The 27,839-nt window shown below is 36.9% G+C and overlaps 1 protein-coding gene across 7 annotated transcripts in view; it reads right to left on the bottom strand.

Annotated features, from left to right (window-relative positions):
- The window catches only part of GPHN (gephyrin), a 295,329-nt gene that overhangs the window by 86,823 nt on the left and 180,667 nt on the right, over nt 1-27,839 (bottom strand). For 4 of the 7 annotated variants that reach the window (XM_082058023.1, XM_082058025.1, XM_082058024.1 and 1 more), the window contains exons 7-9: nt 24,038-24,310; nt 22,676-22,783; nt 15,256-15,390 (exon numbers count right to left, since the gene is read on the bottom strand). In XM_082058023.1, coding sequence (XP_081914149.1) covers nt 15,256-15,390; nt 22,676-22,783; nt 24,038-24,310 — 516 coding nt within the window. The remainder of the gene's footprint in view (nt 1-15,255; nt 15,391-22,675; nt 22,784-24,037; nt 24,311-27,839) is intronic. The other 3 variants (XM_082058026.1, XM_082058028.1, XM_082058029.1) reach the window with 1 other exon arrangement.

Here is a 27,839-nt window from a genome sequence, read left to right as displayed (position 1 = left end):
GAAGGGGGTCCAGCTGATGAAGAGAAACCATGAAAGCTACACTATGCATATTATTAAATCATTCTGCCACAGAAAAAAAACTTTTGAAACCTCACATACAAATTCTCACACAGTTCATATCAACAGAGAAACTTATCTCGAAAGTATAACGCAACTGGCAATGATTTTACATCAGCTGCCCAGGAACAAAAAACTGTATTTGCCAGATCACATAAGGTAAGTGAATCTAGAGGAGATTAAATCTTATGAAGATGCTTAGCAATGATTGTCAAAGTTCACTGTCGTACTGGTTTGACTGAAAATGGGTTCATTTTCTTCCTGCAGTTAGAAACCTTTCTTCTTCATAGCTAGCACACTCATTATTTGGACTTAGTTTGAGAACAAGCGATAACACCCCAGCACAGAGCTCATGTTTTTAATTGCTCTGGTCTGAGAGCCAAGGACACTCTGAACGCCTTGCTTACAGGTGTGATGCACAGAGGAAGGAGGGCACAAATGGGGCAGAGCTTGACTGACATCCAGACTGACCAATGAGAGTATTCCATTCCATTAACATCATGCTCCAGATTTAAGAGTGGGGCCTTCTGGTTTCTCCTCCCTTTTTCTCTTCTTCTGCTTTCTTTCTCTCTCTCTCTGGGGGTAGCCAGGAAGTTTCAGTCAGGACATTTAAGCCTGGCCTTTTGCTGTTTTGCAGAGGCCTCTGAGCTTTTCTGCCTTTTTCCTCCTTTCTCTCTCTCTGGGATCAGCTGTGTGAACAAGTGCCATTTCCTGGGGCTGGCTGCTCAGCGTGTTTGTGAGGAATTGCCTTCAGTATCTTTTATTTCTTAAATATATATATACACATATATATTTATATTTACTAGTAGTGTATTAGTATTTTGTTATTTTACTAAACTGAGTTTATCTCAATCCAAGTTTCTCCCTTCCCTTTTGACTCTCTCCCCTATTGGGATGGAGTGGGGAAGGGGGTGAGCGAGTGGCTATCGTGGTTGTATTGCTAGCTCGGGTTGAACCGCGACAACTGTATAGAACAAACTGGAGATAAGTGAAGGACAGTGATATCCAGAAAAAATAGTAAACTATAATTATATAATTATTCAATGGCTGGCAAGAAGTCATTTTAATTGCTGAAGTACTTACATCCTGCTTGTCAACAAATTTAACGTTAGGGACTGTGACTAGCTATGTCAATATATTATACAATAAAATACTGATATGGGTGGATGGAGCCAGGCTCTTCTTGGTGACAACCAGTGATAGGACAAGGGGCAGTGGGTACCAACTGGAACACAAGAGGTTCCACTTAAATATGAGAAGAAACAACTTCTCAGTGAGGGTGACAGAGCACTGGGACAGGCTGCCCAGGGGGGTTGTGGAGTCTCCTACTCTGGAGACATTCAAAACCCACCTGGACACATTCCTGTGTAACCTGATCTAGGTGTTCCTGCTCTGGCAGGTGGATTGGACTAGATGATCTTTCAAGGTCCCTTCCAATCCCTAACCTTCTGTGATTCTGAGATTCTTTACAACCCTTACTTGCTTGATCAACAGTGGGAAATTCTGATATAGAAATCTGAACTCCAACTAGAACTCTATTCTCAAATAAGAAGAATGCTCTAGATCAAGTGAGCAGTTTCTACAGCTAACAAAGAGCTTAATATATTTTTACCATTGCAACAAATCCATTTATTTTAAATAAACAAGTCAGTTATGTATAATTTTTACATTCATGCATGAAAAACAGACTTACACTTGAAAGTATTTTTACTTCTGCAGTTTTAGGACAGACAAACACCAATTACATTTGGCTTCCTACGTAAATCGGGAGTATTTTCAAGCAAAGGGAATACAGGCTCTTATAACAAAGACATACATTGTCAACTAATAGACATATTCACACCTGTGCATTATCCTGCAGTATGGCATAAACGTTTTATTAGGGCTGTACAACTCCAAAAGCAAAATGTACATGAGTGCAATGAATGCCAGTAAAACACTGTTATCACCCCATCACAAACTTTGTTCACACCACCTGTGTACTTTAAAAAAATATATTTTTTTTTTTTTCAAATGGGCACTACTACTCGCACTGTTCAATGTGCAGATGAGGGAATAAAGACAGCACAGGTGCATCAATCAGTGGTAAAATTTAATGCAATTTTCTTTTAGTTTTGCAGTTCAGTACATTAATATAATCACTAGATCAATGCTCTGTTAACACACATAATGACTAAGATAATGTAACCATGTCCCTACCCAGGAGATTTTGTAACATACTGGTTATCATACACCACATGTGGCAGCCTAGTTTTTTAAAAAGATCTATTGACTTCAGTGAAATTTAGTGTTTGGAAAGAAAATCTTAAAGATGGTAGGTAAAAGGCACAGCCAGGGCAAAACAGACTACAATAAATACAAACATTACATATTACGCCACTATTCTTAGTGATTTAATGTCCCAAATCTCATATAAATTGGAGCTCTGGGCATACGGGAGTTTGGTCCTTACTTTCACTATGCAGTTAACAAAATACAAAAACTTTATGTTGCTGAAGACATGAAGAGGTTATAAGTGATGAGTAATGAAACCGAATGGCTACTCCTGGCAGAAGCAAGTTCAGCCTGGCAGGAATGGTGTGGAAATCACACAAAGGGCTCCCACTTACTGTAAAGAGTGCTGACGATCAGAAGGCTGAATTAGCCTGCACAAAGATGTCTATTGAAACCAGGTTGCTGCAAGCAAACTGACTAAGTTCAAATATTTTCTGCTTCACTTTATCATACAGGGGACACGTACACACAAACATGTAGGGACCAAGTTTTACAGCAGCATTTTTAGACCCAGCTTGTCTCAGAGCTTTCAGCCACACAACTCTCCTGTCACACAAACAAGTTCCCCAAACCCTTCTGCCCACTCAAGGCTCCCTTTCTCCTAGTTCTTCCTGACCAGGGTCGTGTCTTTTCTCATAACGCTATTCCTGCCTCCAAGCTATTTCCTGCTCTTCTCCAAACCACTCTACACTCTGCAGCTTCATCACTCGAGCCACAAATACTACTTTGTTCAATACCAGGCCTCCACCACTCAATCTTTACATCCAATTTCTCCTCAAATTAAAACTTTCAATCCTCTCATTTCAGTCCTGCTTTGAATATTTTTCCACTGGCTGCTGGCATGTTTTGCTCCTCGCCTCTGCCTGTAGCCTCATTTTTCTCTGGCTTTCTCCACAAAGGAAAGCAAAATTTGTACCTTATGCTCCTGGTAGAGCTTTTGAAAAACGTAGCACCTGTTGTATATATCAGAAATCTGTCTTGGCAATCAGGCAATAACTGCATATTTAAGAAAAAAATAAAAATGTGGTAAGTCCTACATAGTGAAGTTTTGTATTCTTTGTATATACCTTTCCCAACCTGACAATTCAGTTCTGAATATGATGCTCTTTTGCCTTGTTGTCCTAAGATCAACTGAAGTTCAAAAAGCTGCAGGGGTTTTTCATAGTTCAGTGGATGGTGGTGCTAAGCTAGTTCGTATCAAAGATACCTTGGTGGTCATGGTAAAAGCTGTTGCATCAATGAAGTCACTTAGAAGTGACCTGATTGTGGGACAGGCAGGTTATAAAGCGAACAAGGTAAGACATTTGCTCTCTTTCACCACTCCTAGCAGCAGAATTAAGAGAGAGTTGTTTGCATTTGGGCTTAGTGTAACAAGGAAGATCCCATCTTTCTGAAAACAGACCAGTGGGACTTCAAAGGGAAGAGCAAACCTCTTTCAGGACAAGTGCATTTAAGGTTTGTTCTCAAATATCTGCAATATTTTGTATTTTATCCTCTTGACTAGGCAGGGCTGTGTTTGGAAAATTCATGTAAACCTTCTTCTCACACGTATTCCCTCACATCTATGCATCCTGAAGAGTTCAACTGTGAAAGAGAAGCAGAAGGGTCGGTAAGGATACCAGGAAAGCCTATATCCATTGAAATTATAGGAAATATATAAAGCAGTGAGACAATAACCTCAGAAGAGGAAGATAAGGTAGAAAGATCTGTGAATCAATTCACTTTGCAGAAGCTTAAAACAATATGACCTTTAAGTGGCTGGATATTACCAATAACCTGGGAAGTGACCAAGGTCAATCTTCAACCACACAGACGATGCTTTTGAATGAAACTATTGTCCAAGGAACTGCATAAAGCAAACAAAGTGTTGCAAAGAACAGCCACACTGACATATAGAACTCCTTGCTCAAAGGCCTTCCCCACATTTTGAAAAACTATTTTTAAAGTAAAAAAAAAGTCTTAATGAATAAATTGTAATGAATGGTGCAAATTTGAAAAATAGATATTGTCAACAGCTGGTCTGAGGTCTTGCCAAACTTGTTACTATTTCTTATGGAGTGATTTCCATAAATCTATTGTAGTGCATTCAAGTGGGAGACCCAGTTTCCAAAACAGTCATTGGAGACAAATATGCTCCAAATGAAGTGCCTTGAGTTTTTCACCTTAAGCATCGCTAATTTGTCTTAGACTTTTCCTGTAAATACATTCCTAAAGTCACCACTATTGCTGGTTTAAATAAAAAACTCTTTATGAAAGATATGCAGGTTTCGGTAAATGTAAATACCAATAAATGCCTAGAAAAATGCTTGTCTAAGAATATGTAATGCTACTGTAAAAGTGACCAGAAATACATAAATAAGAACTTCCTTTCAAACAAGCAAATATACTGTTGAAGCCTAACTGAAGAAATCAAATTCTACCCTATTCATAAATGCCCCTTTAAAAGAGCTAATGTGTATTTTGCTTTTTAAAATGAAAGTAATTGGTGAGCAAAATAGAGGAAATTAATTTCAGATATTGATGACAAATTTTGAATGTAATAAATATGGGGATTAATTTGAATCATTATTATTATTATTAATCATCTGACCATATTCTAATACCTAATCTTGATGCATCTGTGAATGGCATAACATCTTCATGGTTGCACAATTCTGAACTCACATTTTAACATCATCAGAATTTTGTCATGATTTCTGCTGCCACACTTAATTGCTTTTACAAAGGCAGAAATGTGGAAAAAATAAGTACTATTTTCTTACACAATCTCTTCAAGGAAGAAACAAAACTAGTTAAAACTGATTACTAATGTTCAAAATGGGACAATTCCCTGGAGCACTACAGTGCCTTCTCCCTTTTCCTGTTGCATGTAGAAAATTAAAACAGGGAGAACAACCTACGATCAATATTTTACTAAACAAAAAGTGGCACAGCTAAAGAAGAATTTTCTCAAACACAGGCCATGCGCTTGGCACATACTAAATTCTCCTTGCAGATACAGAACAGAGAGTTGATAAGTATTGACCTAAGTCTTACATGAATTACAAAGCAAAGGGCTTCTAACATGCCTTGTGAGAAAGGAGGTAGTTAGAGGGGGAAGCAGACAAAGAAGTTGAATTTAACAGGATGAACTGTATTAACAAATTTAGAATGGCTGGACAAAAGATTGTGACAACTGTTCTTTTGATTCTAAAAACCACCACCTTCTCTACCTCCTTTGTCTTCTTATTTCTTAGTACTGTTTGTTGATGCTTAATGATTGTTACAAATTAACAGGACTATTTAATGGAACTGATTTGGTATGTTACGGATTAAAATGTTTTTCAACCTTTTTGGATAAATTTGCTATAGGGCTTACCCTATCACAGTGCGTAATGACTGCTGTGCATTTGAGATACTCTGAAGTGTGATTCATGGCACTTAGAATAGATAGAGTGGAACCACACCAAAAGCATGTCAAGCAGCTTTGACCTAGGGCACACTCATTCCTCTGGTATGGCTACACAGTCCCTAGGCTCAGCTCCGACAAAAACAAATATGTGTACACACACATGCACAGATTATTATTTTTTTTTTAAGCAACCACCCTGATGAACAGAGAGGCACAGAATGAAGATTACACACACCAACAGGTATGAGAGAACATTAGGCCACATACTAAGCATGATGAATGTTCTTTTCCAGCCAGGATATAATTCATGGGAACTTGGCAGAAAAATGCTAAAGAGAAAGCATCTTGCATCTTTTTTCTCAAAACCTTCTGGAAAAGTACTTGCTAAAAATAGCTACAGCTCAAAAACTTGGCTAATCAATATAATATAAGAATCTAGTTAATGAATGTAAGTCTCAAATTCTGATAGCAATTGCTCAGGCTAAGGCCTAAAAGATAACATCTTGTCTTTTCTGTCTTGGAAAGACAAATAGATGAATGACTATATTCACATTTGACATATTGCTGTGCTGACCTATAAATGCAAGGCTAACATGATTCAGAGAATTAGCTTTTTATAAAAGAGGAAGCCTATCTGCTGTGGCAAAAAAAAAGATACTAGAAACAAGACCTTGATAGGCATTTAACAATTATCAAATTTGAGATAAGGTCTACGTCTCCTATGTCTTGTAGGAGGTAGGTTGTAAGCTCCATGTAAAACCAGGAGATGACAGAGACACATTTTAGAGTAAATGGTCTGTATGAGCCTTGTATTCAGGCTCAATCTGTTTTTTAGATAAACAAATAACTTCTTGGATAGTTGTTTTTATTATAACATCAGACCTAGAATGACTCCACGGTTTTATACTATAATGAAATTGCCTAATTGCTTGACTAAATGAAGATAGATTTGCTCTCGAATGAGAAGTATTTCTAATATGGCTGCAATAAATCTGAAGTGAACAAGAACTCAATTCAAATAAGACCGATCTTGAAAAATATACTTCTCTTTATCAACAGACAACAGTTTTATTTACCTTGAGAGACAAATGACCACCTTTCATCAGCCTTTTTCAAAAGTACCACTCTAACTGAAGATACTTCGATAGACAGCCAAATTAAATTCTTGAAACATTTTGACTCAGTTTTCTTCATTGGAAAAGGATAAAAAAAAAATGTGCCAAGAAGGCTACTAGGTCCAGAAAGCAAGACTGGCACACATGAAAGCACAATATACTATTTTGTCTAAGCTAGAAAATGTTAAAACAGAACAGAGTTAAAGGGATTTAAAACAAGGAGTAAAAGATTCCTTAAACATATAAACAGAAAAAAACAAAGTAGAAATGCTATAATTTGAGATTCGGAAGATGTCAATGGTACAACTAGGTAATGAAAATACCTTGCCTGAATTTTGATAAAGGATGACAATACACGACATAGGAACAAAGGCACAGTAATCAATGAGAATTAGTATTAAGATGTGTATTAGTATTAACTTTTGATGAGGTTGCTGTTCTTACAAACAGATGAAATGTAGGACAGGAACATATAGAAGTAAAAACAGGACTGTTGGGAGGGCAAGGGAATTGCTAGTTGTAAGGTAACAATATATTTTTCTGAAAGAGGAACAAGCTGAAGAGAAGTTATGAATGTGGTTTGCAAATGAGTGATGTAGGAACTGACCTTATCTAGCATTTTCAATAATGATTTTGACAAAAAAGTTAGGAATGCTCTCAGCTAAATATGGGAGGCACCATCATTACAGAATATTGAAGTAATCTCATCAGTGGGTATTTGATGACATTGAAGATTGCTGTAAAAGAAATTGAGTGAAATTTAACACAAAGTTCTGAATTAACAAGGATCTTTGCTACATGAGCAGGGACTTAACAGTTGGAAAAATGACAGAGATTATAAATCCATTGCACAAAACACCAGTAAAATCTCATATAAACAGATATACAGTTTTGATCACTCCAAGGAAAGAGAAATCTACAACAAAAAAAGACTTTTGAGAGTTTATTTTAAAAAAGAATGAAAGTGAAGTAGTTTGACTTAGATAATTCATAAAAATGAAATCTGAAAGCTTCTATGCATCCCCTTTATAAGTATATCTGAGGAATGAATATATGATCAAGAAAAGATTGTCCTATTTAAGTTAAAAGGCCAGAAGTGGCACAAAGGCAAGTTAGTGCAGACTGAACAATGGTGAGGCTCTAAAACAAGGCTGGAGACAGCTGTGCAGAGGAGGAAACTATTTTTAGTTTGCCAGTCATAGCTGCTATTACATATTACAACAGTAAATAGTATTAACTTTAACTTTAGTATTAACTTTTAACTCCCTTATATTCCTAAAAACCTTTTCAAAGGTAAAACTGGAGTTCAGGGAAACTTGCTAGTACACTCATTAAAGAATGTACAACTTGAAGGCAATTCCATATTTGCATCATCCATGAGCAGAGCAATGTCTGTGCTTTAGATTCTAACTTCTCTCACATCTTATATCAGGTAAATGCTGTTTACTGCTGCGATGGAACCTGCAAACTTTTACTGCAGATGACACATCAACCACAGGAACATGCACACCTTGGAAGAACTTTCCTGGTCTAAATTTCAGTTTTGGCTCCTGCAAACACATAATTGCTTGCTGCTGCTGGAGTACCACCACTTTTTACAGCACTCTGGGTTGCATGTGCACATGAAATGGAATAGTATTATTATTATATATTATTATTATAGTGCAAACCTGTAGGAGCATGATACGTATCAGGATGTGACATGGAAGTAGCTTGCTTCAATAGTAAGATAATACAGCCTTCTGTTAAGAATACTCCTTGAATAACCAACAGATATATTTATAGTGGCAGATAAAAAATGGAAATGTATGGATGTGGAAGGACCAGAAAGCACAGCAGAAGAGATGTAAGAAAAATGTGCTGATGGCATACAGATTAGTAGATCATTTAGTTCACAGCACTTCATGAAGCTCCTAGGGATACTCAATCAGTAAAACAAGACAACTTAAAATGATTTACAGACCAAATTAAAGAGTTGAGCCACTGAGAGATGATGTTGGAATGATAAAAGGCAGGTTCAGATAAGGAGAACCAGGACAGCAAAGCGAATCTTATATATTCAAGAGGTGGAACCAGACAGAGAGACAAATATCCCCTTAACTGTCAGCTCCTAAAGAGTATAAAAAGCATATCCAACACTGACTTAGGAAAAGAATGCAATTCCATAGCCTAGTTAAAATACCAGCTGATTACTTAGAAAGAAAAACGTAGCAATATTTTGCACATGAGACCTTCTTCATATGATCCAGTATATAACCTCTGAAAAGTAGCTGATTCTATGAATTCAAGAATTGTCCTGGATGCTCCAGATTGGTATAGGTGGCCAGTTCCTACTCCAACATCCTTCTTTAGCCTGGCTATAAACTGTTCTTGGGCATGAGACAAGGAAGGGAACTGGATTTTGGCACTGCTGTAGTATTTAATATAGACTCCAGTTACCAATGAATACGATACCACTTGAAAAACAGACCTTTATTAAATAAAACTAAGTCAAATAAATACCTTTACTGAAGTTCAATGTTCAGCTTAAACTTAATGACACAAGCCTCAATTATGCCTCTCCAGAGACTTGTTGATGGGTCCATTTTTGTGCTAACAAAACACCTCTAAACCATACCCCCATATTTTTCAACCTTCCTACAAAGTGAATCTTCCATTTTAGAAAGGATTTTAGTAGAGTTTGCTTTTTTTATGATTTTTTTTTGGCTGCTTCTTTCTTATTTACGTCTCACTTGTAAAGCTGTGGCATTTAGTGTTTTTAACTAACAACCATCAATGTTTTTAACCAACAACCATCAGTGTTTTTAACCAAAATGTAAACTAAAAATAAGACTTGTTAGGACTCAATCATCCACATGTTTTGCCAGGAAGATACCCTTTAAACAATAAAGAAAAAAGGTAATGATTATATGGAAAATACTCTAGTATTTTAATTAGTAATTGATTTGAAAACCACTGCTGTGCTGTATTTAGGAAAACCTGGGAGGACACAGTAGATTGATGTGCCCTAGTAAGCAGGATTCCTCATCTTAAAGGCAACCCTGTCTACTTTCTACTCCAATATACACTCTATCAGCACCTCTTTTCACTAAATGTAATTTTTTGTAATCCTGGAATATGCACTGAAAAAAAAAAGAGGAAATAAAACCCACAAATAATCTAGAACTCATTGGCATTTTTAGCAGGATCAAATCTCTAACTATGCCCGTGTGCCTGTAAACGCTACCTGTTTTACAAAAAAAGCACCAAGAAACCCTTGCAAAGCTCCAGTGTGATTCTACCTACCTAGATCATCCTAACAATTTAAAACATTCTTTCCACTTTCCCAACCATATCACAGCTAAGCAACTGTGCCAAAGCACTCGTTACTTCCTCAAGGAAGTTCCAAGGTAGAAAAAACTACAGTGTATGCAAATTTAATCAGCAAAAAAGAAAAAAACCTTTACTTGGGAATTTAGCGTATGCATATGAACTTTAAAATATATTCATATACTTGGCATATTGCTTTCACCTTGATGACCACCTTAAGAATAAACAGTAGGAATGAAGTTAACAAACATAAAATTTAATGCACTCAATGCACACAAAATATCTACTCTATGGATAAAACTAGAGCTTGCCAAATCATGTCCTGAACAACATCTTATTAACTAAGAATTTCTGGTAAGCAACCCGATCTTTCTTCTACTGAAAAATACTAAATATTTCTACTGAAAAATCTGTAACAATAATGGATACAAAAGCATCTTGCTAACTCTACCCGCCCCCATGTGCTAATATAATTACTACACATAGTAGTTGTATATTAAAAGTCACAACACTAGACTGAAAATTAATTAATTTGCAACTCATTTGACTGTGTGGAAAACTTAGACCAATGTGCACATTCAACATTAAAGGCATGGTTCATGACAGAAGGTGTTCAAAGCATCATTTTTCATTGGTAGCAAGCATGAGAGATGATTGAGATAATAAAATATTTTCTGCCACAGAAATTATTCTCATCAGGCTTTAATCTTTTTTTTTTTTAAGTTTAATGGATTTTTCTAGGCTTTTTCATTTCAGAAATTCTCTGCAACTGAAACATTTTCCTAAATTATGAGTGTCATACTTTTAACTTTAGGAATATTAGGTCTTTACATGAATGCCGACTTACGAATGACCAACAGTTATTAACAGGAGACAGCTATAGAAAGTTACACAAAGTGATCAACTGGTAGAACTACATGCACTGTGCCGCAAAAAAGGTGTGGATGTAGTGGTGGATAGGCGACAGTTTTGCTAGAATCTAAAAAAATTCTGAAAAGTAGCCTTGCTTGCTCTTTTCAGCAGTAAGATTGAGCCTATATACTTTTCGTACGTAGGAAATAAAACCTATCTATCATCTATCACAACTACAAATATGTAAGGATGTAACTTACCACCAGCAAGGGTTTTGTGTGATTCAGTGTAACAAAAAAATGGATAGTGATGGGATGGATAACCAGCAAGTGGAGTGAGACTTTTTCTTAAGCAGAATATAAGGAGTGTCAGGAATGAATAGCAAGATGGAAAAAGAAAAAAAAGCTCCTCTCATCTTAAAAGTACTACAACAAATTCCTTAGGATCCTTCATGATTGAAGATAAAACTGAAAGAAACTTTGCACATTAAGGTGGAAGAACTGAACATCAGTGAGACCGATGATCTTACAAAGTGAAATACTTTGAACACCTCTTGTCACTGAAAAATATTCGTGTCCTTGGTCTTCTATATCTGCTTCATTTGACTTTGACACACAACATTGCCAAAAATTAAATATTGGTTACGTCATTTATGTATAGGAGAAGCGAAGACTTCAACTTGAAAGCGGTAATTTTCTTTTATACTAGCATCATCTCCCTAAGAGTAGAACAGAATTAGAAGTCTGAAGGAATGACTCAGTCATTTGCTCTGGATATATTAAGTTATCTGCAGTAATAGATCTAAAATTTTATACTGTAAGCTTAAAAAAGCCCCAAGACTCAACATCAATGCAAATGTAAAAAAAAATCTCAATATTTGTAAAAAAGTATTAATATTTTACACTAGGTAGTGTTTTGCTTTTGTATCTGAAAATAATATTGCATTTAACTTCATGAAAATGATAATTGGAAACAAACATAAAGATATACAAAGATCTTAGAATCTGAGCAGCTACTGGAAACAACAAGAAAAACTTGCAAGCCACACTGTGTCATCCTGAACTTTTGTCATGTGGGTATTCAGCAAATTCAATCTAACCTTGTTGAGAAAGCAGTAAAACATTTAAAAGACCAAAACTATGCTGTAGCAGATAAAAATATCTGTCACAAACACTATCAGCTTCATGGTTGAATAACTGAAAAAGGGAGGACTGTTAGTGCAGTTTTCCTCTGAGTAAAACTTAGATTGCCTCTATATCTGAATCCATCTACTACAAATAGGGTTTAAATGCTCTTTGAGATGCAGTGGATTTTGCTTGAAACTCAAGTGCAGTTTAGAGAACAAGGAAGGTGTTCTACAGAGATTTATTAAAAGCAAACAAAATCAAGTTTGCTCTAGTTTTGGGGATGTACCTAATCACAGACAGAGTAGTCCCAATGGAAATTTGTCTTACCAAGTTCCGACCTCCCAAGAGGCTACGGTGAAAAATATAATTACTTCTTTTATCAGGAAATTAAACTTTTGAGGACTGATTGAAATATACAGGCTCAAACTCAATATTTGTCATTTACTACTTTGTTAGAAACAGAGATTTTCAGAGAACATGCATAAGATAAAGTGTGAACAGTGAATTTCAAATTAAATCAACATGATCTAGATATATATAAACAACATCACATTCTCCAAAATACAATTGTGATAAGCTAAAGACTTATCCTGACAGATCAACCAGGAGTATTAGCAATGCAATCTCCCATACCTCCTCTCCAATACCCCCATGCATTAATAACCTGCTACTTACATTCATTCAACAGAGCCGCTCCCATCATTGCAGAAGCTTGATTTTTTTTTTTTTTTCTGAGAGACACACACAACTTTCTGCTATTCAGCAAATTTAGTAAGAGAGATGTAAGGGTTTATGTACAATTAGGACAAAAAATAATACAACAAGAAAATGGTACAAAAAATAAACTGGAATATGTAGTTGACAAAGAAATATAGTGCCACTAGCTCTACAGCTAGACCACTAGTCCAAATATACATAAACAAAGAAAAAAATATTTTTTTTTCTGAAAAATCCTCTGTTTTGTTTCATTTCACACATACACCTTTTGGAGCCTTAAAATGAGTGCCTAAACCAGCAAATGAGAACATTGAAAAGATACACTCTTGCAGATTAAAGAAGTAAAAAGAGCACCCTGGAATGTCAACTGGATGCTGAAGTACCATTTATCTTTATTCTTACTACTGTGTGGATCAAGAGGTCCAGTGTAAATTTAATTCATATTGCATTATTAGAAAGCCAGGATCCAGAAGGAAAAACATAGAAAGTGAAGACAGTCAGACATATTGACAATCTCGAAGAATATGAATGAACCATATTTCTTGACAAATTCAGATGATGTTTGAGAACTTGAGGGTACTGAAAAGGACTGAACAAAAAGATGAGTACTTTGTGGTTTTTTTAAAGCAATAAGTAAAATGAACCAAGAGCTCTCTAAGTGGCAAAGAAGCTTATACTTTAGTGCAAAATCCAACCTCTAGGTTATAGGAACAGATGAGATCACTCTTCAAGTTGGGCTTTCCTAGATCTTTCCCTATATCAGCTTGTAGCACCCACTCTTGAAAGACATCACAGAAAAGCAAGTCTAGGTAGATGTTGCATGGCAATTCCTGTTCTAAAAGGGGTGTGGTCTCACAAATTTTGAGCAAAATCTGATTTTGCAGTAATACATGAAAACCAGAGCTTAACATGGAACACCAAAGCATGATCCAATTATGATAAGAGCTCATCTCAACTGATTTCCCAAAGAAGAGTTTTGGATTTTTAATCTGTTTCAAAGTTCTTGTCGTTTCCTTCTGTAATCTTTGAATCTTTGAAGATAGTCTAGAGGAGTGCATTCTGCTTCGCAACAGATAAGCTTTCCTCCTTCCCATTGTGATAACCTTCCTGAAAATATACAGGCTTCATCTACAGCTATTTTTTGGCAGCGCTGTCTCTGCTTTTACGCCTGATCTCCTTTGGTTTTCTTTGGACACTTTTGTATTGTCAATAGGCATAAAACTCGGGGCAGTTTCTCTTTTTCACATTACTTTTCTGCTCTGAGTGTTCCAAGGTAATAACCTCTGAGCTTTTATTTTGAAGCCATCAGACAAGTGTCAATTTTTTAGCAAAAAAATGAAGGAGCCACTTGCAGATAGAATTCACTGAACATCTTCTTAAGAAAAGTAGACTGTATACTCAAGTATGCTGTCCATCAGAATAATTTTGATTCTATTACAGTGAAGGTGAATACTGCATAAAACAATCCCATAGGCTAAACCAAAACATTTCTATGGGTGATTGCAAATAAATCTTGTTTGCTGACAGAAAAGAATGAGACAGCAGGAAAGAAGAACTAGCAGATGCTGGCAATCACTTTAGCAAGCAGAATAATCTTCAAGGATCATGAATTAGATGAGGAAGAATGTTATTGTTTGCCATCTGCTACGGGTCTATTATTACGTCAGCATCTGGTGCCACAGAAAGATCTTTGTGATGTGCATGCACCAAGCGAATTCAGAGTTTTCTTCTGCTGAAAGGAAATCTGCTGAAGGCAAACATTACTGGCCTTGCCACTGGTCAATTCACTTAGTTTTTGATGTATGCTATTTAAAGTTTGATTAAAAAAAACCCGTAATAGAGTTCACCTCAATGACTAAATAGTATAGTATAATCAGTAAGAACTGAATAATAATCCTGTAAGGTTGGCATTAAAACTTTCTTTCTATTCAATTTAGGCTGTTTTTTGTTTCCAAATGTCAGGCAGCAAATATCTAAGTTTGAGCAAAACCAGTTGGTTTGAAAGTGTCTTAAACCAAACAACAATAAAATGAGGCACAGAACTGCCCCAGCCCAGGTTAGAAATTTGCACATATGTTTTGTTTACAAAATACTACTTGCTTAATGTTGTTACTCAGTGGCAGGATTATCTATGTTCCTGGGGATATTAAAACATTCAAGGTGTTAAAAGTTTCATATTCATGATTGATATTGTAAGAGATATAATGAAACTTCAGTAACATAACGTGTTGGTGGACTCACATACTAAATTGTGCAACAGTATACATAGAATGAACTACACTGTCTTGCATTTATTATTACCTAGAATGATACAACCCTTGCATGCGAACCATACTTGTTCAACAGATGCAATACATTAATCTGATAGATTACATATCTGAGCATGGAGCTTGCAAGGCACAAATGTACTTACTTTTGGTGTTGGGCAGGATGCAGTGGAGAGACGAGAGGTGGCCTGGGCACGAGGAGATTCTGAAGGAGTAGTACTGAGGGAGGCTGTGTCGCGTGGGAGCACCTGAACACCACGAGAGATGATGGAATCTGGAATCTTAAAAAGAAGAGAGGAAGAAAGATGGAATTAATAGTAAAAAATATACTGTATTTAAAACTTACTCAAAACCTTGCATCAAAAATGTAGGAACACCCTACTGCTCAGTTTGCATACCTCCTCATACATAGCACTGGCAGTAGTTAATGGCATGTTCTCATAATTTCAGTAACAAATAGCTAGGAAATATGTAAGATTGTATTCTAACTGAAGTAGTAAAGGATATAGTATTTGTCTTGAAAAACCTATGAATCGAACATACTCCAACAGGAAATAATAAGAAAGTAATGTTTAGCCTCTTAAGCCTCTGTTTCAAACCAAATTATGACCAAAAGTGATTTCTACTGTGGCATGGAGATAGACTTCCCATTCTCTAACTAGGGGACAATATTTGAACAGAAAACCATTTATTAGCAATGACTGAACCCCTCTGAAGAAATGTCATGCAGTCAGAAAATTTCTCACAAGAAACGTCATGCAGTAAATACTCTTCATTCCATGTAGTGAAGACTTTATTTCAGCTACAAAAATTATTGATGTAAGGTTTGTGCTGCAAAAGCTATAGGCCCAACTGGACGGAGTACAGACAAAAGCACTAGAAACTATCATGTGAAGTCAACATTTAGTTTAAAATCCATTCTGAATGGAAAAATTAAAATTTGATTTTTTTTTCCATATAACGTACTAGAAGGCCACATAGGAAAGTGCGCCCCCTCCAATGAACAGGACTGGCAAACTGGTAACAATGGACGAGAAGGCTGAGGTACTCAACAACATTTTTGCCTCAGTCTTCACTGGCAACCTCTCTTCACACCTTCCAAGCGGATGGACTGCAAGAGCAAGACAGGGACTGTGCATGCAAAGTCCCTCCCACTGTAAGAGAAGATCAGGTTTGTGACCACCTGAGGAACCTGAACATAAGTAAGTCTAATGGGCCTGAAGAGATGCATCCCACAGTCCCGAGGGAACTGGTTGATGTAGTTGCCAAGCCACTCTACATGATATTTGAAAAGTCACAGCAGTCAGGTGAAGTCCCTGGTGACTGGAAAAAGGGAAATATTGCACCTATTTTTAAAAAGGGTAGAATGGAGGACCCTTGGAACTACTAACCTATCAGCCTCACCTCTGTGCCTAGGAAGATCATGGAATAGATCCTCCTAGAAGCTACGCTAAGGCATATGGAGGACAGGAGGATGATTTGAGATGGACAGCATGGCTTCAGCAAGGGCAAGTCTTGCTAGACAAACTTAGTGGCCTTCTATGACGGAGTGACTACAACAGTGGACATGGGAAGGGCTACGGATGTCATCTACCTGGACTTCTGTAAAGCCTTTGACACGGTCTCCCACAACACCCTTCTCTCTAAATTGAAGAGATATGGATTTCATGGGTGGACTGTTTGGTGGATGAGGAATTGGTTGGACGGTCACATATGGAGAGTAGTGGTCAACAGTTCAAAGTGTCTAGATGGAGATCCGTGATGAATAGCGCCCCTCAAGGGTCCGTACTGGGACCAGTAGTATTTAATCCCTTAATCAATGACATAGACAGTGGAATCTAGTGCACCCTCAGCAAGTTTGCAGATGACACCAAGCTGAGTGGTGTGGTTGACACACATGAGGGACAGGATGTCATCTAGAGGGACCTGGACAAGCTCAAGAAGTGGGCCCATGTGAACCTCATGAGGTTCAACAAGGCCAAGCACAAGGTCCTGCACCTGGAGCAGGGCAACCCCCAGTACCAATACGGGCTGGGGGGCTGAAGGGATTGAGAGCAGCCACGAGGAGAAGGACTTGGGGGTACTGCTAGATGAAATGACAGCAATGTGCGCTTGCAGCGCAGAAGGCAAATCATATCTTGGGCTGCATCAAAAGAAGTGTGGCCAACAGGTCAAGAGAGGTGATTCTCCTCCTCTGCTTCACTTTGGTGAGGTCCCACCTGGACTCCTGTGTCCACCTCTGGAGCCTTCAGTAAAGACATGGATCTGTTGGAGAGGGGCCAGAAGAGGCCACCAAAGTAATCACAGGGATGGAACACCTTTCCTATGGGGACAGGCTGAGCGAGTTGGAGTTATTCAGAGAAGACAGAGGAGAGAGGAAAGAGGCAAAGTGAAGAGGAAGAGGAACAGAAGAGGAGAGAGGTGAAGGGGAGAGGGGAGAGATCTTATTGCAGCCTTTCAGTACTTAAAGGGGGCTTATAAGAAAGATGGAGACAAACTTCTTAGTAGGGCCTGTTGTGATAGGACAAGGGGTAATGGTTTTAAACGCAAAGAGGGGAGATTCAGATATAAGGAAGAATTTTCTTACAATGAGAGTGGTGAAACACTGGCACTGGTTGCCCAGAGAGGTGGTAGATGCCCCATCCCTGGAGACATTCAAGGCCAGGCTGGACACTGCTCTGAGCAACCTGACCCAGTTGAAGATGTCCCTGCTCATTGCAGGGGGCTGGACTAGATAACCTTTAAAGGTCCATTTCAACCCAAAGTATTCTATGATTCTACGATTCTATTTCTAAATTGGAATTACAGGGACAGACTCTTTAGATGGCATTATTAAGCCACTTAAATAAATGGAATTACACCAACTTAAAACAGAAAGTGGTCTTATTTTCAGTTATAAAAGTGAATCTATCATGATTTTTTAGCATCTGTCTCTTCTATTCAGTTTTATTACCAGTTTCAAAGAAAAGAGGTAGAAGAATGCATTTAAGAATAAAGGTTTTCTTAGCTTTAATATACCAAGTCCTACTAAGTCTGCTGTTTCTCATTACTTCAGTATGTGGGCCCAGTCATGCAGATATCACACCGGCTTTATAATTGACTAGATTGCTAGTTTAACATAATGATTAAATTTTTTTTGCATTAAATGGTAATACATACAAATTATATATAACCTTTAATAGGAGAACTGATCTCTAACATTAGTTCTACAAAAACGGCAGCAGATACTCCACTACAACACACTCTCTACAAAGGCTTATTCTGATTTTATTTTCATGATTTTAACCTCTTTGCTTTTCCAGAGGCAGCAGTTCCAACAGACCACATTGTTCTTATTGCCTGCAGATCACTCTTCTATCACAACAGTCAAGAAAATACAGTATTTTGGATCTCTAAAGGTATATTTACATATATGGATATACAGACATATTTTAAGATCTGACTCCTCATTCAGAATTTCTTAGCTCAGCCTGATGTTCAAGGTCTAAGAAAACCAGCAAAAGAAACCCCATGTTTTGGGGAAATGGCAATAGCAGACAACAAAAGGAAGAAATAAATTAAGATCCAGTGACAAGCCAAATCACTAACACTGGGCATTTCCAGCCAGGATTTTTTTTAAATGGAGTTGCTGTATCCAGTTTGCATCTAGGCATTTTGAGCATTCTTGCCTAGTAAGGCCTTAGGGCAGATAGCAGCCACTGGAAAGCACCTCCTTCCAGGAACAAGCTTGAACCCTAGCTTTTAAAATCTGTTGCATCTTTAGGACCAATGTCAGGATATTAAGACAGCATTGTTCCTTCTCTCTGTGCAGTTAAAGTGACCAACCTTAAGACTGAAGTCATTAAATACTGCTTTTTTATGTCATTTTTTCCCGCTCAACCTCCTTGTTTCCCATCTATAAGTAATGACTATGCCTGACTTCACAACCTTGACTTAGAGATACTGGGTTACACCCAGGGTATCTTATTTCCCCATAAACCCTCCTCCACACATTAGAGTTTCTCATGTTTATAACCTGTTCATAAGTTGTGTGGAAACAGATCTTGTTCTCAGTGTGCCACCAGCTGCCTGCTTTCTGCTCTACTGCTGCATTTCTAGACTGACAGTATTTTTTGCCAGTCAATTTCTGTCAGCATTCAAAAAAAAACCCCAAGCCTTTTCTTAGAGGAACTCTCAAGGCTCAGTAACTTGTGCTGCAATTTCCACTGTAAATTATCAAGCCAGCAGTTTCTCTTCACTATGAATGATTATGCTGGCAGTATCTTCCTCTCCAGAAACAGTGCCTAACTGGCCTCTACTTGGAGTATTCAGATTTGCAAATGGCATCTTAGAGTTGTACTATAAATAGAGGTAAACAGGGACAATGATACCCTGATCATGCGAAACAGGGACAACAATATTCTGATGATGCAAACAGTTTGTAATCAGAAGTATGATTTCCATTCTGTTCTCTTTTTCTCCTGAAATCTCCTCATATGTTAAACACACAAAAAAGGCTGACATCCCAAAGTTTTATACTGGCACAGCTCCAGTACTACCTACAACTTCTAATGCTTCCTTTTAATCTCCACGAATAAGGATAATAAAGCAAAAACTTACATTTTGATAAAGGCATAAAATAAAAAAGACACAATGAAATAAATAATAAGTTTAAGTCTTCAAATAAGATACCTTTTCTTTACCCTCCTCCGACAAAAAGCTGCGCGCATAGTGAAATGATAGTGTTTGGGTCCATTACCCTTCTACATACTCCAAGATCCCACAGTACAAATATAATATTGCTTTTGCAAATGATACCATGATCCAGTTCTCCCTGGGTTTACTCTAGTTCCTCTCCAGTAACCAGATATTACACACTGTCTCACCCCTTTCAGGCAAGTAGCCTTTTTTTTTTCCTAGCCACCATATCCATCTCTCATTGCTGCTCAGATTTTGTCCAGTATCACCCTTTTCAGAACAAAAAACGCTCTCTGCAAAAAAGTGACTGAGACAATTCCAATCTCCAGGGAACTGCATGTGAAATACTCTTTTTTTTTCCTGTGAGAAAATTAAAATTTAAGTAAAACTTCAGCCGGGGCATTAATCAGAAAAGGAACTGAAGATACAGGGAGAAGACAATTACAGGTATTTTATTTCAATGAGAATTATTCCCTCATCACTACCCTTTACAGAAAATACAACTGCTATAAAACAACATAAACCTACTTAGAACTTAAAGTTTCAGCTTGCTAGCTTTTGTACCCACAAACTCTGAGTGAATTAAGTTACTTCACAGTTACAAATTTTGCTCTCAAGAGGTTTACTTCCCAATATGACTGCAGCATGTGTTGTATTGCTAAAAACAGCATTAATATGCTCTTCAAACCACTAAAACCTATTGATTTCAGAGAAGGTACTAATATGTACACTGCATAAACATATGAATATAAAATATATAATGGACATATACTGTTCATTAACGTGGAAGTGACAACAGAATGTGACTGGTATTTCTATGCATATATGTTATATGATATGGAGAATGACTCATTTTTCTTACTTACATTTCATGAGGTTTTTTCCTTTAAAAATTAAACTTAGGCAATCTAAGTCTGTATTCATGGCAATTCCCTGTGAAACCTGCTAAAGAGACTGATAAACCCATGAAAAGTTTCTGTGTTTCCTGAAGCCTGGAAATCCACTATAAGGAAGGACAGAAATATTACTGTGCTTTTGATAGACTTCAGTTTTTTCAGACTTTCACAATGTCACACTCTGGGTATTTATGATATCTCCCTCCTCAACTCATTTGCCAGTCTCAAACACATTGAATAGAGGGTAAAGGTCTCAAAACTCTAAATGGGGTAAAATAAAACTCTGAGTTCAGTGAAGGTAATTTCTGTTTGCAGTAGCTGGAGTGGAAAACCCCTTGTAACATACCGACAGAGAAAGAAACAACTGAGGAATGAATTAAGTGACACAGAAAGGTATCCACCACACCCATCAGTCATTGCTTCTACATTTTTTATTCTATATGAGCTTTCCCAGAAGTACTTTTATATTGGTTTAAATATTTGTGTTTTTAGATGAGAGAACTGAGTGTTGACAAGAAGGAGAAAAAGAAAAAGATGTGAGCTTTTTATTCTCTTTTGCCTAGGACTGGAACAAAGATGGACCGTGCTGGTGAGGTACTAAGAAAACAAGCTGTAGATGGTAATTATTGTCATTGTCAGGCAAAAGTAAAAATATGTTAAGAACACAGAGAAAGGAGAGCTAAAAAACACCCCACCCACCTTCTGAAAAACTAGCCACTTCCTCTCTGAGTTTGAAGGTCTGATTTGGATTATAGGATGCATAAAAAAACAGCTCAAGAGTAATTTGCAAAAGGGCTGACAGCTGAACAGCGTGCTTCGGAGAGCCTGAATTCACTGGTCTACTGATACTGGAGAATATGGTGCCAATTCCAGTTTAGTAAACTCAACTCAAAAAAATTGAAACTATTGGAATAAATGCATGTATGTATGTATGTATGTATATAGCACATATACAGCTTTATCATCAGGTGTGTGAACTTCAAAGCCTTCACACTTCCCGAAGTGACTTTTCAAGAGACATTGTCATCATGTTTTAAATACAAAGACGTCATGCTATTTGATTGATGGTTTAAATTATTATTTGCCTACGGGAACAAGAAAGTGCAGCCTCTGGTCATCAAATATAGTGACATATTTTCCCAAGAACTTAGAGCCCGTTTGCTGGCTGACATGGACCAAACGGGGTAGTCGGCACAACTCTCTCTGGGCCAACTGCCCTCCTCAGGTTTCCCTAACCTAGAGGGATGAATACAGTAAATGACATTTGATTCCTGATGATACCGTAGCCATTATTCTATCTTGATTCAGGCCCAGACTAAACCTTTGGGAGATGGAAAATACAGTATTTTGTGTGAGCCCAAGTTATAACCTTTGCATTATAATAAACTAAGTCCTTTCTACCATGCATTGAAATAGTTGCCTACTAGTCACTAAAATCCAGTAATTTGTAATAAGTGCGCTGTATCCTGACTCCTCAACTCTTCTGTTTCTGAGAAAATCTGCTTCTAACCAGAATACAGAAATAACAGAGAAACTGCAAGCGATGGAAGCAAACTATGAATACCCTGTGCAAACACTGTATTATGTCAACAAACTACTGGGAGAAAAAAAGCAAAGCAAGGCAAATGAAGGGGAAAAAGTCACCAAAATTTCATAGCTCTAAAGCAATAATTTTAGGAGATTATTTTAATTATATTCAATTATTGAGTATATTAGATGATGAAGTTTGTGACTAATCAGAAACACAGGCTTTATAGCAATGATTAGCTCAGCAGCCAAATGATTCAAACTGACAACGTACATGAACTTTATTCTGTTTAAGATACAAGGTTAAGCAAGGTATTTTCTGTAGCATGTTCTCTATAAGATAGCACCGATCTGTCTTTGTTAGAAGAAAATAAATAACACTGTCTGTTCACACAGTAGTCTAGGAGGCAGGCAGTGTATTTTTAGCTACTGTTAGTGCAAAAAGCCTCTTGGAAGTGTCTCTTACCGGTTCTCCTGCACTGCCTGCTGCGTGATGGCAATAATTGATGAGACCAGGGATGGGCTGTTCACCTTTTGCCATGATAACAGCGGTACTGGTGTAGGATGGATGCTTCTAATGCACAACACATAACAGCTATGAACACAGTGACAGGGAAACATGAAACTGTACAAGCAAATGACTGAAAGGGAATGAAGTGAAAACAAATGTGACACTGGAATGCCAAGCTCGTATGAACACAGTCAGTTTAGATCTCAGGTATTTTCTGCCTTCAAAAATTGCACACATTATTTATCTTTGCCTATATCAAAATAAATTAATCAATTTAAAATCTGCATCAATAAAAACTGAAACTTGCAAGTGATAATTACCTTAATTCATCCCTGTAAAGATATATGTAATCAGGATTTTCTGTACATGAGGAGATGATCTCCAGTTGCAGCTGTCTTAGAAATGTCAAGATGTCTCAGACCTGAATTCACATTTCTGGAGTTAGAATGTTGCTGCTTTGGTTTAGAAATGGTTTAATACAATTCTGAGTTACTTAGACTTCCAGTTCCCATAATAAGAATTAAAAACGCAATTTGTGGAGTAAATATAGAACCAAGCATTTTGGAAAAAAACTTTCCGAACACATAGGAATACATTGTTTTTCCATTTGAAAACTGAAGACATAAAACTGAGGTAAATATTTATATATTGCTTAAAGGAACATGGTATTTCTTTGGAAAACATTTAAAATTTATCTAATGTTTTCCTTTTGTTGTCTCAAATTTGTAATTTTGGTTTGAGTGATATTGATCTATGATTACTGGCTAAAGCACAGCTATAAATACAATGTGATGACATTCAGTTTTGTGGCAGAATTTCATGTCTCTTATGCGGACATGCACACTGGAATACGGTAGTCTGGATAGTTTATTACATAACTTGCTACCTATCTGTCATACTTTTTATCAATGTTTTTAGAAACCAACATTTTATTTTCATAATAGATACTATGGCTTAGAAAATGTTATTGCGATTCCTTAATTTGCCACCTACTGGACTTTGCATGCACAGGTGTGTGAGTACTTTGAATTAAAAAAAACCCCAACACACTAAAAATAGTCTGTCACATCAGAATGGTATCATAAAAATGCATGTTATCATCAAAATAATAAACAATATATCTTCCACTGAAATTTAAGATCACCTACTAAAACAGGATTCATATTTTTATGAATCTATATTTCTACAAAACATACCTACAATACACCTGTTTGACCACACAGACATCCATGTATAGTCTTAACATGCAAATGAATATTGGTGGAAAGTACCTGAGATAGAAACTAAAGGTCTCTTAGGGAAACAAGCCAGACTCACCTTAGCTGCAATGGCTGCTGCTGTTATATGTGAAGAAGAACTGTCCTCTGTTGAGGCGACTCCACTATCCTTCTTCTCTTCCTCCTCTTCCTCACACTGTACTCCTTTGTCTTCTGTCTGCTTGTGAGGGCTGGTGGTTGGAGGAGGAGAAAGAGGAGGTGGTGGTGAAGGTAGATCTTCAAGTTCATCATGCACCTCCTTTACTTTTACAATGGCATCCCGCAAAAGATCAATGGCATGAGGTAGGGCTGGCAGTATAAACTGAAAGCATTCCTATACAAAACGAGAAGAGAAATGACTATGAAAAGTTACCTGCAGAAGTAAATAGGGATTTTTCAGGTTTGCTCTTAAAAGATATTTGAGATTTAGATGCATCTTTTCACATGATCGTAAATAAAACCTTAAATGCCCTATGCAAGTGCTCATAGAGGGTAAAAAACAAAATTCAGAATCAGAACTGGGGATTCTACTATATATTTTTGCCCTTTTTCATGCAAATATAGGATGTTGTACAACAGGGCTACTGCCATTAGACTAGCATTGGATTAAAAATTCAGAAAACAAGAGTTAAATTTTTATGAATACGTAATACAGAAACCAGTTCACAGCAGTTGGCAGAAAGCTACAAAAATGCACAATAAAAACCTTAACTCTGTCCCTGCAGAGATATTAGCTTCAAATCGTTCTTATTATGTTCCTTCACAATTAGAGAACAATTCATAAGGGTTTCCATAATTATACTTTTACAGAGGGATATCCTTTTTTATTCATAAATAATCTATTTTTCAAACCTCTCCTTGCTCTATGATCTTAAAAACAATTAGAAAGTATATTGTATATGGCTGGAGAAGGCAAAAACGCAGGCATCATGTAACTGTCCTTGTTCCATAATGGGCATACACATATATAGCTACCTCTGCTGCTAAAATATGCAATTATTGCATCAAATCAAAGAGGAGCCTCAGGACATCACATAGTGCAGGCTCCTGCTCTGATGAGGGTCAATATGAAATGCAGACAGGTTGCTTAGGGCTTTGTTCAGTAAAGTCTTGAAAAAAAAAAAGAACAGAGACTCCACAGCCCTTCTTGACAGCCTGTTCGAATGCCTAATCACCATCTAAGTGATTTTTTTTCCTTTTCTCTTTATCCAGCTGTAAGCTACCTTTATGATTATTGTCTCTCATCCTCCTCCCAGGCACCTCAGTAAAGAGTTTTCTTCATGTCATTTGAGCAGACTGCATATAAATATTAAATTATTGGAAAATGATGGCAGTATCACAAGTGCCATGGCACTACAGTCACGGAACATACAACTTGACAGAGAAATCTGACATTATTCCTATTGTTGCACTTAATTTTCGGTTTTGTTTCAAGAATAAGGAATAGTTTTTAAATGTATTCCAATATTTACAGTATCTAGAAAATAAATAACAATAAACATTTTATACATTAATACTGTAACAATATTTTCAACAATTGAAAATGACTATGTAAACAAAGAGAAAACCACTAATCAGAAATTGCTAGAGTTTATATAAGCCACTTTGTAAGTCAAAAATGTGAATCACAAACACTGTATTTCCTCAAAGCTTCTTACTAAGAACCCACTCTTCAGTTGCTCCTTTAAGACCAATGAAAAGTCAGACTACTTCACAGATTTATAAATTGTCTAAACATTCAATTTGGCACTCTGAAGAACTGGAGTAAACTGGATGAGCTTAAGATGCTCTATATAATGAATATATATTACGATATATTTGTAAACATTAATAAAGAATAACTTCTAATGTGAATGCAAACCTCAGAGTTATTGTGACTCCACAGTATTATTTCAAAAATGGTTTTAAATACTGAGGCATACAACCACCATTTCTTCAGTAAAAAAGCAGACCTCAGGTAAGTGGTAAACAAGGACAACAACCTGCGGACTGACCAAGAACCATGAAAGAGTACATAAACTATTAACTCATTAGGGAAGCATGTTCCCCACTTCTAGCACTGAAATAAAGCCTTGTTGGCTTGACGGTTGATGAACAGGTTCCCAGGAAGTACTCTAAAAGTTCATGCTGTTTGTAAAACTCCTTGTTTTAAGCAACTGCTAATACAATTATGAAAATTGCCACAGACCCAATGATTTCAATGAGCATCTGGTAATTTCACACTTTGCCCTCTTTCATAACATTAAATACATTTGTCAAGGCTAAAAGAAAAGAGAACAATTAAAAAAATGAAGTATTCTACAGATCTTGATTCAGTGGTACAAGCCACACAAACCCTCTCTGGAAAAAAAATATTTCACATTGTGGCCATTTTTGCGATGGAGCATTTACACTGCTGCCATTTTCTATGAACATTTTAATATTTTATTAATGAAATGTGTATACTGCTGCAACTTCATAGCTTTATATAAGCTTCTTACATGATTGTATTTATATGATAGGAAATAAATTAGCAAGTCATCAAAGAGAGAAATAAGTTCTTGGTAACAACCCATCCTAGCTGGTTCTTGAGATCCAGCCTGTTATGAAACAATGTTCTCTACCATCCATCTTAAAAACCTTTGCTGAAATCTGATACTTCAAAGATGTTCCATAATAAAATAAATTGTGACAGAATAGAGTATCATCATGACAGGAACAAATAAATCATCAGTTTATAAAAAGTGTTCTTGCATAATGAAATAATTTTTTTTATTTTCCAGCAGAATTAGCTTTTCTATTACTTTATTTCGAACTATTGTTAAAATACTTACTACCATTTTTTCATTTCCTCATCCTCTGTCTACAATTTATCTGTCTTCACAGCCCGAATGCCTCAGGGCAGAAAATGACAATTTTTCCTGTAGCTAGCATGTTACAAGTGCCACTGAACACAACAAAAAACATTAGGGATTGTAGGTTATTTCACCTCTTTCATAATTCAACAAAAGAAGTATAGAGTCCTGAACAAATCTCCTTACTGGTGCACCAGTTGTCTATGATGTGGGCCCCCTGCTACGTTACACAGAGATGACTTCCCAGTAGGTATTTTCCTGCCCCACCATCCTCCAATGCTTGTTGCATGTTTTGAAGGCTTCTTAATTTCTTTTCAATTACAGAGTCTCATCAGATTTCCTAAAAAGGCTCTAAGAAATGCTAGAATCATAGAAAGGCTTACTGAGTCCTCAAACAGAAACATGTAGACTATGGATCTGAAAACCTGTAATAGCTGCTTGAGATAATAGTATTCAGAATATTTTCTCTTCAACCTCCAGATGACAGGCCACATAAACATTTTTTATTTATCTCCAGACATCAGTCTTTCAAGCAAGAGTGACTTCAGGGCTGTGCTGCCAAACACATTAGTACTTTCTCCTTGGTGACTGGTTCCCACTGGTTCAGAAGATGTTGATAAACTACCAGGTATGCATTTGTTAGAGGCCAGAGGTAAAGACATTTTTAACAAGGCCACTGACATAGTCTGAGCCCTGGAGAAATATGTTCTCGTGATTGATGGGGAGCTACCTCAGCAGTTTTGTACCAGGTTGTACAGCCCAATATTGAGCTTAGCAGTATCTGTGTGGAGAAGGCTGTTTTTCTGGATAAATTAGTCAACTACACAGTAAGAAAAAGCACTGGAAAGATCTAACCTTACTAACAAACAAAAAAATTCCTCATGATGTTTAATGATATTTCTTTCAGCTCTATGGTCAGAAAGCTGGCATGAATAAGAACATAAAGCCTAACTTCCCTGCGCAAACCGAGCAAAACGCAGGAAGAAAACAAACCATATAAGGGGCATAAAGTCTGTTACCCATATCCAA

This window comes from Streptopelia decaocto, assembly GCF_964273445.1.
Source record: "Streptopelia decaocto genome assembly, chromosome: 7".
NCBI lineage: Eukaryota > Metazoa > Chordata > Aves > Columbiformes > Columbidae > Streptopelia > Streptopelia decaocto.
The sequence above is the reverse complement of the archived record's forward strand: the minus strand, read 5'-3'. Positions and strand labels throughout refer to the sequence as shown.